Source organism: Salmo salar, chromosome 12 (assembly GCF_965601325.2).
Source record: "Salmo salar chromosome 12, fSalSal1, whole genome shotgun sequence".
Lineage (NCBI taxonomy): Eukaryota > Metazoa > Chordata > Actinopteri > Salmoniformes > Salmonidae > Salmo > Salmo salar.
Window position 1 is genome coordinate 27,836,361 of NC_138302.1, and position 15,327 is coordinate 27,851,687.

General features: G+C 43.0%; 1 protein-coding gene across 4 annotated transcripts in view; it reads left to right on the forward strand.

Annotated features, from left to right (window-relative positions):
* The window catches only part of LOC106564693 (SH3 and PX domain-containing protein 2A), a 115,593-nt gene that overhangs the window by 12,300 nt on the left and 87,966 nt on the right, over positions 1–15,327 (forward strand). For all 4 annotated transcript variants that reach the window (XM_082958809.1, XM_045691190.2, XM_045691191.2 and 1 more), the window contains exon 2: positions 1,115–1,195. In XM_082958809.1, coding sequence (XP_082814935.1) covers positions 1,115–1,195 — 81 coding nt within the window. The remainder of the gene's footprint in view (positions 1–1,114; positions 1,196–15,327) is intronic.

Here is a 15,327-nt window from a genome sequence, read left to right on the forward strand (position 1 = left end):
TATTAGGACGAGGGTTAGCTGTGCTAGTAGACCAGGGGATTAGGGAAACGCCTGTGTCTTACACATCATAAAGGGAACTTGATTTTCAATGGCCAACATATCATGAGGTGATTTTCATCTATAGGCATAGTGAAGATGGCGATATTTCATGAGGTGAATTGTTCCTATATTGACAAGTCGACGACATTTAGTTCTCAAAGTGCAACCATAGGCCTACACAGTGCTGTAGCTTCATTTAGCCTATTTGGATGGCTGACAAAATCTTATTTGATTGTCAATTATTTGACAATGGCTGTTTTTGATAGCAATCTTTGCCCTGAATTTGAGTAAACACCAGATGTGAACATGTTTGACGTGCTTAATGTTTATGAAGTATATGGAAACTCTATGAACTTAAACAAATTGTGTGTCTTTGTAGTAGAGATTGGGCTGAGAACAATGAAGCCAAAGGGCCAATGGTTTAGGTTTGTGTCTTAACCTCAATGTCCTCAGTACTATAGCATATTAGAACTGTGAAAGGCTATGTTCAGTAGCAGTTAGCCTTGATTTTAACAGTCAAGTTTCAAAGTTATGTTTTCTGCTTGCTATTTTGTGACTTCAAATAGCCATTTCACCAGATATTGGCACAACACTTCCTCTGTAGATATCCATCATAAACCTGAGGTCCAACCCATTCAACCCTCCTGACTGACCTCTCTTACGGGAATTTTCCAGACTCCTTGATATCTTTCCTATGTTTCCCTATGTTAGATTAAAGCGCAGATGATATCAGCATCAATTACATTACCAACCTTCCGGTTCTGGAACATAACGTTCGGTTTCTATATGTCATCTATGATATAAATATAGTTACTGGAAGGAACAAAGAGCCTCAGACAAAGCCCCATCCACTTGAATGGGAATGGCTGTTGTAATTGTAATTCGCTATCTGGGGCAGGAAGTGCAGAGGGTCAGTGTGTAGAGAAGGTGAAGGAGATCACCATTATGTTAACCCGCTATTACATCTTGACAGATATATGTGCGTGTCATTGACCTTTGAAGTGCCGGGGTTGTTGCCTTGGTAATGCCGTGTGTCGGGTCCACAGTGTTAACCATGCGCTTTCTCTCATTGCAGGTGTATCTCATCAATGTCACATACTCTGACAACACCTCCCACATAATCTACAGGAGATACAGCAAATTCTTTGACCTTCAGGTAATATTGACTCTCTCCTGTCCTCTCCTACGCTCTTCAGTGGATATATGTATTTCTATCCAAACATCTGGTGTTATTGAGACAGAATCATAGCAGATCAGAACTTCTATTTTTCTATCTCAAAATGGTATGCTTTCACTGTCCCTTTTTTTTTAGATTATACTCCAAGCGTTGTGAGGGATTATTCTGTAAAAACATGTCTGCACTACTATTCTCCACACATGGTTGAGTCAATGAATCAATGTGAGTTTTAGTAATTGGTCTGGGAGTGGGGCAGAGGTATGGTCTGTATCTCTTGTAGCCTCAGAGACGCAGTAGTGCTACAACACACACACACACACACACACACACACACACACACACACACACACACACACACACACACACACACACACACACACACACACACACACACACACACACACACAGGACACACACAGGACACACACACTCATCTCTGCCTTGGCCCCAAAACGTCAAGGAGCTGACAGGCTGTTATATAGTAATTTAATGTACTGTAGCATGTTTTATAGTGGCCTGCTGGGGGACTCTCAGGTGATGTGTGTGTGTGTGTGTGTGTGTGTGTGTGTGTGTGTGTGTGTGTGTGTGTGTGTGTGTGTGTGTGTGTGTGTGCGTGTGTGTGTGGTGACTGTTGGAGTGTTTCACATATAAGCTTACATGACTCTTATGTTTAACATGCCAAAACTACCCTTCCGTCTAGGCCTGTATTTTCTTTGGAATGGGAGCTGGGCTGCTGCAGTAAAAACCCTGCAGGTTGAGCAGAGTGTGTGTGTGTGTGTGTGTGTGTGTGTGTGTGTGTGTGTGTGTGTGTGTGTGTGTGTGTGTGTGTGTGTGTGTGTGTGTGTGTGTGTGTGTGTGTGTGTGTGTGTGTGTGTGTGTGTGTGTACATACACTCTCTACACCCCTGCTCTTTGCAAGCTGATAGGCAGAGTAGCAGCATAGGTCTTGGGGTCTCCTGGTCATTCTGGTCAATATGAAAGAGCCATACATAGAGAAAGACTTGGGTTGATCTCAATAGCCTTAGTGTGCAGCCTGACAGGAAATTATGTTTCAATCAGGGGAGGAAGGTTCCTACCCTCAAAGGTCCCATTGATACCCAGTGGGTGCAATGGAATATAGCCTCCCCCTTGGAAGTGATTACTCCCAATGCGTAATAAAGGTAGAATAATAAACAGGGTTGACTGAGGAAGTTTGTATCTTGGTTCCACTGCTGAAATGTAGGCTATGAGGAGATATAGGTGAGCACACATACACCGCACGCACACACGTGCACACACGTGCACACACACACACACACACACACACACACACACACACACACACACACACACACACACACACACACACACACACACACACACACACACACACACACACACACACACACACGAGGGGTTCAAATTGCTGCTTGGGAGCTAATGGCCTCTAATGGGTTGTGGATGGTTTCACACAGAACCACTCAGTCACCAACAGAAAGATTGATTTTGTTAGCTTTTCTGATTGAGAAGGGCAGAGGTCCTCAGACTAGGTGGAGAGGCCAAATGTCCCCTAGACTAAGGCTATAGTTTATTGTGTTGTCAAAGAAAGCAGCATTCACAACCAAATGCATTTATTTATTTATTCAACCTTTATTTATACAGGTTTGTCTCACTGACATACAATGTTTTTTGCAAGAGAGACCTGTTAAAACCTTGATATAGGCTAATAATGACTAGTTTTCAGTCTAGCACATCTGGCTATGCAACTGTAAATATAGCTGGCTTTGAGGATCTCTTAATGTCGTTGATAGACACAAGAGTAGGTCAAGTTGCCCCTAACCACAAGTCCAGGGTCAGATGTTTCTTTAAATCCTCCTGAAGATTAGCTGTTAGGGATATGATTCTCTGATCCTAGATATGTGGTTAATTAAGGGCAAAGCTTCCACCTCAAAGCTGAGACACAGGGCTGTAGTCAGAGAGACTAGCATTGGCAACAACCGTTGGTCTTCTCTTAATACCCTCACACAAGGGGACGTTATTAACTATTAACTAAGCCCTTATGCCAGGAGAAAGGATATACACTGGAAACGTCTGTCTTTCATCTCTCCGTCTCTTTCATTTGTCTGTTCCATCCCTCCCTGAATGGGCAGCACCTCTCTATATCCACAGGCAGAAGCTGCACCACTGTTATTCACAACAGCAGACTTAATGGTTTTAGAGGACGGGAGCTAGTTGATTTTGTCCCGATGGCTTAGATGGTTACAGTGTGGTGTGGAGAAGGCCAAGGTTGTGGGTTCAGTTCCAGCTCGGGCCACATGCGCGGACTGTGTGCTCACTGTAAGTTGCTTTGGATGAATGCGTCCTCCAAAATGACCAACTACTGTGAGGGTGGAGCATTCCAAGCCGTGTAGGTAGACAAAAGCACCAGAAGTACATTTACATTTTAGTCATTTAGCAGACGCTCTTATCCAGAGCGACTTACAGTAGTGAATGCATACATTTCATACATTTTTTTCTCCGTACTGGTCCCCCATGGGAATCGAACCCACAACCCTGGCGTTGCAAACACCATGCTCTACCAACTGAGCCACACGGGACCACTAAGTAGTTAGCACTCTGTACACGTGTAGAATAGTGTACACGTGTAGAATAGCACTCTGTACACGTGTACACGTGTAGAAAGGTCATGGATAATATCCCATGACCTTTGACTTCTGAGCTCTCTTTAAGGTTAGGGGTTTTGTGTATTGGTGACACAGGACCATAGTGTAGCGGTTGAATGAGCACGGTAATACAACCCTTAATTGCATTTAGAGTACACTGTAATGTGTTTTCTAACTCAGTGAGTTTATGAATGCATTAAGGCACTGGTAACAGTATATATATTAGTGCTAGTGGGTGCCCACTGTAGTCTTTGTGTGTGTGTGCCTGTGTGTGTGTGTGTGTCGCCAATGCAGAGAAGAAGCTATTAACTGGTAATAGAGAGACTATTCATTTCAAATGATACTAGAATCTCACAACAGGGAACCATCTCCTACTTAATCATTTGGATTATTTCCCCCCAATTTCTTAGCTTCAATGAAAGGGTTGGTCATTTTTGACAGGGCAGAGTAGTCTCTTTCTTTCTTTAATTCTCTCTCCTCTCCTCTCTCATCTCTTCTCTCTGTCTTTCTTTCTCTTTTATTTATGTCTCTCTCTCTCTCACGCTCTCTCGCTTTCTCTCACTTTCTCTCTCTCTCTCTCTCGCTCTCTCTCGCTCTCTCGCATTCTTTCTCTTTTATTTATCTCTCGCGCTCTCTCTCTCGCTTTCTCTCGCTCTCTCGCTTTCTTCCTCTTTTATTTATCACTCTCTCTCTATCACTCTCTCCCTCTTCTCTTGTTCGCTCTCTCTCTCTTGCTTTCTCACTCTGGCTCTCTCGCTTTCCTCGCTTTCTTTCTGCTTTATTTATCGCTCTTTCTCTCAATTTAAGGGGTTTATTATTAGCGGGCATGGGAAACATATGTTTACATTGCCAAAGCAAGTGAAATAGATAATAAACATAAGTGAAATAAACAATAAAAAATTAACTGTTAACATTACACTCACAAAAGTTCCAAAATCATAAAGACGTTTCAAATGTCAAATTATGTCTATTTACAGTTTTGCAACAATGTGCAAATAGTTACAGTACAAAAGGGAAAATAAATAAACATAAATATGGGTTGTATTTACATTGGTGTTTGTTCTTCACAGGTTGCCCTTTTCTTGTGGCAACAGGTCACAAATCTTGCTGCTGTGATGGCACACTGTGGTATTTCACCCAGTACATATGGGAGTTTATCACAATTGGATTTTTTTTTAAATTCTTTGTGGATCTGTGTAATCTGAGGGAAATATATGTCTCTAATATGGTCATACATTTGGCAGGAGTTTAGGAAGTGCAGCTCAGTTTCCACCTCATTTTGTGGCCAGTGTGCACATTCCCTGTCTTCTCTTGAGAGCCAAGTCTACCTATAGTGGCCTTTCTCAATAGCAAGGTCTGTACATGGTCAAAGCTTTCCTTAATTTTGGGTCAGTCACAGTGGTCAGGTATTCTGCCACTGTGTACTCTCTGTTTAGGGCCAAATAGCATTCTAGTTTGCTCTGTTTTTTTGTTCATTCTTTCCAATGTGTCAAGTGATTATCTTTTTGTTTTCTCATAATTTGGTTGGGTCTAATTGTGTTGCTGTCCTGGGGCTCTGTGGTATCTGTTTGGGTTTGTGAACAGAGCCAAAGGACCAGCTTGCTTAGGGGACTCTTCTCCAGGTTCATCTCTCTGTATGTGATGGCTTTGTTATGGAAGGTCTGGGAATCGCTTCCTTTTAGGTGGTTGTAGAATTTAACGCCTTTTTTCTGGATTTTGAGAATTAGCGGGTATTGGCCTAATTCTGCTCTGCATGCATTATTTGGTGTTTTACGTTTTACACAGAGGATATTTTTGCAGAATTCTGCATGCAGAGTCTCAATTTGTGAATTCTTGGTTGGTGAGTGGACCCCAGACCTCACAACCATAAAGGGCAATGCGTTCTATAACTGTATGAAGTATTTTTAGCCAGATCCTAATTGGTGTGTCGAATTTTATGTTCCTTTTGATGGCATAGAAGGCCCTTCTTGCCTTGTCTCTCAGATTGTTCACAGATTTGTGGAAGTTACCTCTCTCTCTTTTTTTAATTTTTTTTATTTAACCTTTATTTAACCAGGTAGGCTAGTTGAGAACAAGTTCTCATTTGCAACTGCGACCTGGCCAAGATAAAGCGTAGCAATTCGACACATACAACAACACAGAGGTACACATGGAATAAACAAAACATACAGTCAATAATACAGTAGAACAAAAGAAAACAAAAAGTCTATATACAGTGAGTGCAAATGAGGTAAGATAAGGCAATAAATAGGCCATGGTGGCGAAGTAATTACAATATAGCAATTAAACACTGGAATGGTAGATGTGCAGAAGATGAACATGCAAGTAGAGATACTGGGGTGCAAAGGAGCAAGATAAATAAATAAATACAGTATGGGGATGAGGTAGGTAGATAGATGGGCTGTTTACAGATGGGCTATGTACAGGTGCAGTGATCTGTGAGCTGCTCTGACAGCTGGTGCTTAAAGCTAGTGAGGGAGATATGAGTCTCCAGCTTCAGAGATTTTTGCAGTTCGTTCCAGTCATTGGCAGCAGAGAACTGGAAGGAAAGGCAGCCAAAGGAGGAATTGGCTTTGGGGGTGACCAGTGAGATATACCCGCTGGAGCGCATGCTACGAGTAGGTGCTGCTATGGTGACCAGTGAGCTGAGATAAGGTGGGGCTTTACCTAGCAGAGACCTGTAGATAACCTGTAGCCAGTGGGTTTGGAGACGAGTATGAAGCGAGGGCCAACCAACGAGAGCGAACAGGTCGCAATGGTGGGTAGTGTATGGGGCTTTGGTGACAAAACGGATGGCACTGTGATAGACTGCATCCAGTTTGTTGAGTAGAGTGTTGGGGGCTATTTTATAGATGACATCACCGAAGTCGAGAATCAGCAGGATTGTCAGTTTTACGAGGGTGTGTTTGGCAGCATGTGTGAAGGATGCTTTGTTGCGATATAGGAAGCCGATTCTAGATTTAATTTTGGATTGGAGATGCTTAATGTGAGTCTGGAAGGAGAGTTTACAGTCTAACCAGACACCCAGGTATTTGTAGTTGTCTACGTATTCTAAGTCAGAGCCGTCCAGAGTAGTGATGCTGGACGGGTGAGCAGGTGCGGGCAGTGATCGATTGAATAGCATGCATTTAGTTTTACCTGCTTTTAAGAGAAGTTGGAGGCCACGGAAGGAGAGTTGTATGGCATTGAAGCTCATCTGGAGGTTAGTTAACACAGTGTCCAAAGAGGGGCCAGAAGTATACAGAATGGTGTCGTCTGCGTAGAGGTGGATCAGAGAATCACCAGCAGCAAGAGCATTATCATTGATGTATACAGAGAAGAGAGTCGGCCTGAGAATTGAACCCTGTGGCACACCCATAGAGACTGCCAGAGGTCCAGACAACAGGCCCTCCGATTTGACACACTGAACTCTATCAGAGAAGTAGTTGGTAAACCAGGCGAGGCAATCATTTGAGAAACCAAGGCTGTCGAGTCTGCCAATAAGAATGTGGTGATTGACAGAGTCGAAAGCCTTGGCCAGGTCAATGAATACGGCTGCACAGTAATGTCTCTTATCGATGGTGGCTATGATGTCGTTTAGGACCTTGAGCGTGGCTGAGGTGCACCCATGACCAGCTCTGAAACCAGATTGCATAGCGGAGAAGGTACGGAATTCAAAATGGTCAGTAATCTCTCTTTCTTAATTTCTCTTTCTATCTCCTTCTTTGTCTCTGTCTTTTCTCTATCGTTCCTCATCAGTAGTTCAGTTTGGGTTACGTGAGGCCAGAATTGAAAGATAGATTTTTCTCTCACTTCACCTAAGAAGTGGACAGGCCCTATCTAACAACAGGGCACAGGCCTTATCTAACAATGGCACGGGATAGAAAGAGAGGGATGAGATTAGGTGGAAGGAAAGAAAGAAAGGAAGAGGGACTGTTGTATGGAGAGTGTGAATGGAACGACACAATCAGTGCCAAGAGGAAGAAAATCCATTTTTTCTGAAAAAACACACTCACTTCCACACTTTGTACTTACCTCAGCTTGACTTGATATATATATATATATATAGAGTAAATCACTTCTAACTACTTATTATGTAGTGTAAATAAGTCCCCTCTAGTCTGTGGAATATTGTACCTTCCATTGCTCTCAAACTCATTTCTGTACCTTCCCACATCCTGTTTATTACAAAACAACTCATCCTAGTCATTAGTACTAGTCAGGCACATGACTGGATCGTCCTGGCTTGTCTACAGTCACGTTAATATAGTGACTCTCCACTTATGTTCGAGTTATGACCAGTTAGTCAACTACTCTGTTTCCAGGCGTCTGAAAGGAAACCAGTTGGAACAGGAACTAAGTTTACCCATGGGGCAACTGGGAAGGCCAAAGACATTTATGGGAGCTTCTATTGCTTCTTATACCAACTTTATAGTAATAGTGACACTGAAAACCCCTTTAATCCGACATATATCTTCAACATATCAAAACTCGCAAGTTTTTAGTTTAGGTTGTGATTAGTACGTGGAGTTTTTCCCAGTTAGGAAAAAGTCCCTTCTCTAATGATGAGTAGCCTTATCATTTGAGGAACCACTGAGGGATCTGTGAATGGGCCTGTGTCCTTCAGTCTGGCACAAGGCTGGTATTTTTTAAAACCCTTCTTCTGAAGGAGGGAACTAACAGACTGACTGATGTTTTTATGAGGCTCTCCTCCGGTTTGTATTCCTCTCCACATCCCTCTCTTTCCTCTGTTCGCAAGTCTCTCTGACTGACCATGGCTTCTGACGGAATATTTAGGTTTCGGAATGTTAATGCTAGGACTGAAGTTTGAAAAATCTTTCTCATTGAATATTTGAGATTGTACATTGATAAAAGCATATGGATATTCACATATTTTGCCTTGCATTCCACTTATGTAGTCAAATTCCACTTGCATAGTTGATATATTTTATGCCCTTTGAAAAACATTCACAAAAGTCTACTGTATAGCCAGGACCAAGGCAGCCCATATTCAATTCAACTCCGCTAAGTAAATTATACAGTATCCCTCTGCCAGAGCTTTCAAAATGAAGGTCGCCCAATGTAGAATCCCTTACCCTCGGACCGAGGACTGTTTGATTGAAACACATCTAGACCACACAGCATTATTGATATGCCATCTCCAAGGATGGATGGCTGAATAGCTTCAGTGCCCTCGGCCCCCTCATTCCTCTCGGTCCTCTCGTCCTTGTGGGTGTTCTTTGGATGTTCTGTACTGTACTGCTGCGCTAGGCAAGGCTAGGCTGGGCTATAAGGGTTCCCATTGTCTGGGGTCAGGAATAAAGGACTACTTTATGAGCCCAGAGTGGAGAAAGAGGGAGGGAGGGAGACAGGGAGATAAAGCGAGATGGAGAGGGATCAAATCGAAATGTGTTTGTCACATGCTTCGTAAACAGCGGCTGTAGGCTGACAGTGAAATGCTTTACGTAAGGGTCCTTTTCCAACAATGCAGAGTTAAAAGATAAAAAAGAAATAGAAATAGTGACACTAAAAACACTGTGAATAACGAATAACAATAACGAGTAAAAAGAACAAATCAAATCAAATTTTATTGGTCACATACACATGGTTAGCATATATTATTGCGAGTGTACTGAAATGCTTGTGCTTCTAGTTCCGACAGTGCAGTAATGTCTAACAAGTAATCTAACAATTCCCCAACAACTACCTAATACACATAAATATAAAGGGATGGAATAAGAATATGTATATATAAATATATAAACATGACTATATACAGGGAGTACCAGAACCGAGTCACTGTGCAGGGGTACAAGGTAATTGAGGTAGCTACAGTTGAAGTGGGAAGTTTACATACACTTAGGTTGGAGTCATTAAGAATCGTTTTTCAACCACTCCACAAATGTCTTGTTAACAAACTATAGTTTTGGCAAGTCGGATTAGGACATCTACTTTGTGCAGGACACAAGTCATTTTTCCAACAATTGTTTACAGACAGATTATTTCACGTATAATTCACTGTATCACAATTCCAGTGGGTCAGAAGTTTACATACACTGAGGTGACTCTGCCTTTAAACAGCATGGAAAATTCCAGAAAATGTTGTCATGGCTTTAGAAGCTTCTGATAGGCTAATTCACATAATTTGAGTCAATTGGAGGTGTACCTGTGAATGTATTTCAAGGCCTACCTTCAAACTCAGTGCCTCTTTGCTTGACATCATGGGAAAATCGAAAGAAATCAGCCAAGACCTCAGAATTTCTTTTTGAGACCTCCACAAGTCTGGTACATCCTTGGGAGTAATTTCCAAATGCCTGAAGGTACCACGTTCATCTGAACAAACAATAGCACGCAAGTACAAACACCATGGGACCACGAGGCCGTCATACCCCTCAGGAAGGAGATGCATTCTGTCTCCTAGAGATTAACGTACTTTGGTGCGAAAAGTGCAAATCAATCGCAGAACAACAGCAAAGGACCTTGTGAAGATGCTGGAGGAAACAGGTACAAAAGTATCTATATCCACAGTAAAACGAGTCCTATTTCGACATAACCTGAAAGGCTGCTCAGCAAGGAAGAAGCCACTGCTCCAAAACCGCCATAAAAAAGCCAGACTATGGATTGCAACTGCAAATGGGGACAAAGATAATACTTTTTGTAGGAATGTCCTCTGGTCTGATGAAACCAAAATAGAACTGTTTTGCCATAATGACCATCGTTATGTTTGGAGGAAAAAGGGGGAAGCTTGCAAGCCGAAGAACACCATCCCAAATGTAAAGAACGGGGGGGGGGGGGGGGGGCAGCATCATGTTGTGGGGGTGCTTTGCTGCAGGAGGGACTGGTGCACTTCACAAAATAGATGGCTTCATGAGGGAGGAAAATTATGTGGATATATTGAAACAACATCTCAAGACATCAGTCAGGAAGTTAAAGCTTGGTCGCAAATGGGTCTTCCAAATGAACAATGACCTCAAGCATACTTCCAAAGTTGTGGCAAAATGGCTTAAGGGAAACAAAGTCAAGGTATTGGAGTGGCCATCACAAAGCCCTGACCTCAATCCCATAGAAAATTTGTGGGCAGAACTAAAAAAGCATGTACGAGTAAGGAGGCCTACAAACCTGACCCAGTTACACCAGCTCTGTCAGGAGGAATGGCCAAAATTCACCCAACTTATTGTGGGAAGCTTGTGGAAGGCTACTCGAAACGTTTGACCCAAATTAAGCAATTTAAAGGCAATGCTACCAAATACTAATTGAGTGTATGTAAACTTCTGACCCACTGGGAATGTGATGAAAGAAATAAAAGCTGAAATAAATAATTCTTTACTATTATTCTGACATTTCACATTCTTAAAATAAAGTGGTGATCCTAACTGACTGAAGACAAGGAATTTTTACTACGAATAAATGTCAGGAATTGTGAAAAACGGAGTTTAAATGTATTTGGCTAAGGTGTATGTAAACTTACGACTTCAACTGTAGGTAGGGGTAAAGTGACCAGACAACAGGATAGATAATAGACAGTAGCAGCAGCGTATATGGTGAGTGTGAAAGTGTGTGTGTGTGTGCCGTCAGTACGCATCTGTGTGCATGTTATGTGTGAGTGTATGTGTGTGTTGGAGTGTCAGTGTAAGTATGTGTGAGTGTGTGGGTAGAGTCCACTGTGTGTGCGTAGAGTCAGTGCAAAAACGGGTCAATACAGGTAGTGTGGGTTGCTATTTGATTAGCTATTTAGCAGTCTTGTTTAGAAGTCTTATGGATTGGGGGTAGGAGCTGTCGTGCCTTCATCACAACTGTGTGGGTGTGTACGGACCATGATAGATCCTTAGTGATGTGGACACAGAGGAACTTGAAGCTCTCAACCCGCTCCACTGCAGCCCCATCGATGTGGATGGGGGCGTGCTCGGCCCTCCGTTTCCTGTAGTCCACGACCAGCTCCTTTGTCTTGCTGACATTGAGGGAGAGGTTGTTGTTCTGGCACCACACCGCCAGGTGTCTGCCCTCCTCCCTATAGGCTACCTCATCGTCGTCGTGTCGTCAGCAACCTTGATGATGGTGTTGGAGTCTTGCGCGACCACGATGGAGGAGGGAGAGGGAGTATGAGAGAGAGGCCCAGATTGGAGAGTGTTTTTCACCCGCGGGACAGGAAAGACACCTTCACGTCAGACACAGGCACTGTTCTTGTGCTTCGTGCTTAGCGCCGCTGGCGTATAATTGGGCACTTCACAGGACAGACTGGCTCGGGTCTTCGCTCAGGTCGGGACGGAGGGGGAAATATGTAGCCGTTTCCCACAGCCTTGGCGCAAGGGATTAGGAGAGAGAGCTAAATTTAGGATGAATAAACGGAGTTCAGTCCGTTTGTGGGACGTTTCATCATGGCCCAGAGCTCACACTGTGGCTGAGCTGAGGTGTGTTTAGGGGGAGGGAGAGAGAAAGAGAGCGAGAGGGAGGGCTGGAGGGAAAGAAAGAGAGAAGAGAGAGAGAGACCCACCTAGCCTTCGTTGTTTAGGTTAGCAGCACTAGTGTTTCTCTGTGTGTGTGTGTGTGTGTGTGTGTGTGTGTGTGTGTGTGTACATATGTGCATGCACACACGAAATAGCAGTAGTTGGAGTCAGTCAATCCAGAAATGTGATATTAGCAAATGGAGGATCCCCTTTGACGGTTTTGACAGTTACATTTTCAGCAGGTCCCAATTAAGAAGTGCCAGGAATAAGACTGTGTGTGTGTGTGTGTGTGTGTGTGTGTGTGTGTGTGTGTGTGTGTGTGTGTGCGTGCGTGCGTGCGTGCGCATATCTGTATGGCAGAGAGAATCCTTGCCTGTTTGCATGTTTCTATCTTTATACAGTATAGGTGTATGTGTCTACTGTCTGTGTGTGTGTGTGTATGTGTGTGTGTGTGTGTGTGTGTTTGTGTGTGTGTGTGTGTGTGCATAACACGTACAGTATGTACACCACTGTGTGTGCCTGTCTGTCAGTTTCACACTCCAGTCTCTCATTGCCCTCCAACACTCTTTTCATCTAGTCAAATATTTCCAATGCCTTGCACCGGTCCAACAGCTCTTCCCTGTTTACTTCCCCAATCTAACCACCTGTTATCAGAAGACATATGGCCGCTGAAAGACTTTGTCTGTAGCTGCCTGGCTAGCCTCTCTCTCTCTCTCTCTCTCTCTCTCTCTCTCTCTCTCTCTCCCTCTCTGTCTCTCGCTCTCTATCTGTCTCTCTCTTCCTCCCTATTTCTCCCTTCTTTCTCCCTCTGTCGCTGTCCCTTTTTCTCTCTTTCTCTCTCTCTCTTTCTCTCTCTCTTTCTCGCTCTCTCTCTCCCTCTTTGTCACTCTCCCTTTCTCTGTCTCTCTCTCTTTCTCTCTCTCTCTCTCTCTTTCTCGCTCTCTCTCTCCCTCTTTGTCACTCTCCCTTTCTCTGTCTCTCTCTCTTTCTCTCTGTCTCTTTCTCCCTTCTCTCCCTCTGTCACTCTCCCTTTCTCTCTCTCCATCTATCTATCTATCTATCTATCTATCTATCTATCTATCTATCTATCTATCTATCTATCTATCTATCTATCTATCTATCTATCTATCTATCTATCTATCTATCTATCTATCTATCTATCTATCTATCTATCTATCTATCTATCTATCTATCTATCTATCTATCTATCTATCTATCTATCTATCTATCTATCTATCTATCTATCTATCTATCTATCTATCTATCGAGATAGATAGATAGATAGATAGATAGATAGATAGATAGATTTATATATATATATAAATGTTTATAATTACAGGCCTCCTGTTCAACTCAAGGTCTTCTCAGGCTGAGGGGGAGTCTCAGTCGATAAAAACACTTGAAAGGTTTTTGCCATAAACATCAATAGCTAGTGCTCTGGCTTGTTTTGCACAATGGCTTGCAGAGTGAAGTCGTTCAAGGTTTCATAGAAATGTCCTTTGGATTTTATAAATAATACGTTTTTTATTGAAGGAAGGTTCATCCCTTTGCCCGAGAACACAATGTGTAAACAGTTTTTAGTTTGCAGGGCGGTCGCAGTGGATAGACATTATACAGAGTTGAATGTTGGTTGGAGAAATTGTATTGTTGTGGCAGTGACCTCTGAATATAGTATGAAATAGCAGGGTTACATTTACAGCTACACCTCAGATAATGTGGCTTACAGGATATAGAATACATACCCATACATTAATAGGGTTCTGTGTTTTTCCTGATCAGGTCAAAGGTTCAGGACCATACCCATATAGGCTACAGGTACAATACTCTAGAGCAGGGATCATGAACTAGATTCAGCCGCGGGCCGATTTTTTCTTGAGCTGATAGTCGGGGGGCCTGAACATAATTACAAATAATTTGTAGACTGCAAATTGACCGCAAGAAGCCCAAACATATATAATATTTGACTAAAACATAATCATTTCAAACCTTGCTTACATTTGAATACGATCACATATACTGAGCGTACAAAACATTAGGAACTGCGTCCTAATACACCCCCGCTTTGCCATCAGAACAGCCTCAATTCGTCAGGGCATGGACTCAGGTGTCGGAAGCGTTCCACAGGGATGCTGGCCCATGTTGACTCCAACGCTTCCCACAGTTGTCAACTTGGGTGGATGTCCTTTGGGTGGTGGACCATTTTTGGTACACACTGGAAACTGTTGAGCATGAAAAACCCAGCAGCGTTGCAGTTCTTGACACAAACCGGTGCGCCTGGCACCTACTACCACACCCCGTTCAAAGGCACTTAAATATTTTGTCTTGCCCGTTCACCCTCTGAATGGCACACATACACAATCCCTGTCTCAATTGTATCAAGGCTTAAAAAATCCTTCTTTAACCTGTCTCCTCCCTTTCATATACACTGATTGAAGTGGATTTAACAAGTGACATCAATAAGGGATCATAGCTTTCACCTGGATTCACCTGGTCAGTCTATGTCATGGAGAGAGCAGGTGTTCCTAATGTTTTGTACACTCAGTGTATATCTCTCTATTATGCGTGGGAATACTTTGGAACAGATTCCCAAAATTAAATTCACTTATATATATATATATAATCACAAATATAAATGTTTTTTGCTCAGAAACCGTGGAGGGCCAAATAAAATCACCCGCAGGCCAAATTCGACAGGTGGGGAACTCTAGTTAACTCTGGTCTGACATATATAAACCACAAAGGACCTCTGTATGACGTGTCTTCTGCCACTTCCTTGGTATCCTATCCTCCTTTGCTATAGGTAGCAGTGGTTAGCGGACCAGGTGTCCTTCTATTCCATTGTAATAGCAATAGCTCCTCTCCAGCCTCCAGCCGAACCCTTGGTTAGTGTTAATGAACAACGGTTCAGTAAACAGCAGTCCTGTCTGTCTGTCAGTACACGGCTTCTCATCACTACCTCGTCAGCCTGGAACGGCCCTGAACCTGGCTTCTCACACAGTGGTTCACACCGTTAATTATAATCCGGCTGTCTCTCTCTCTGTCTTTCT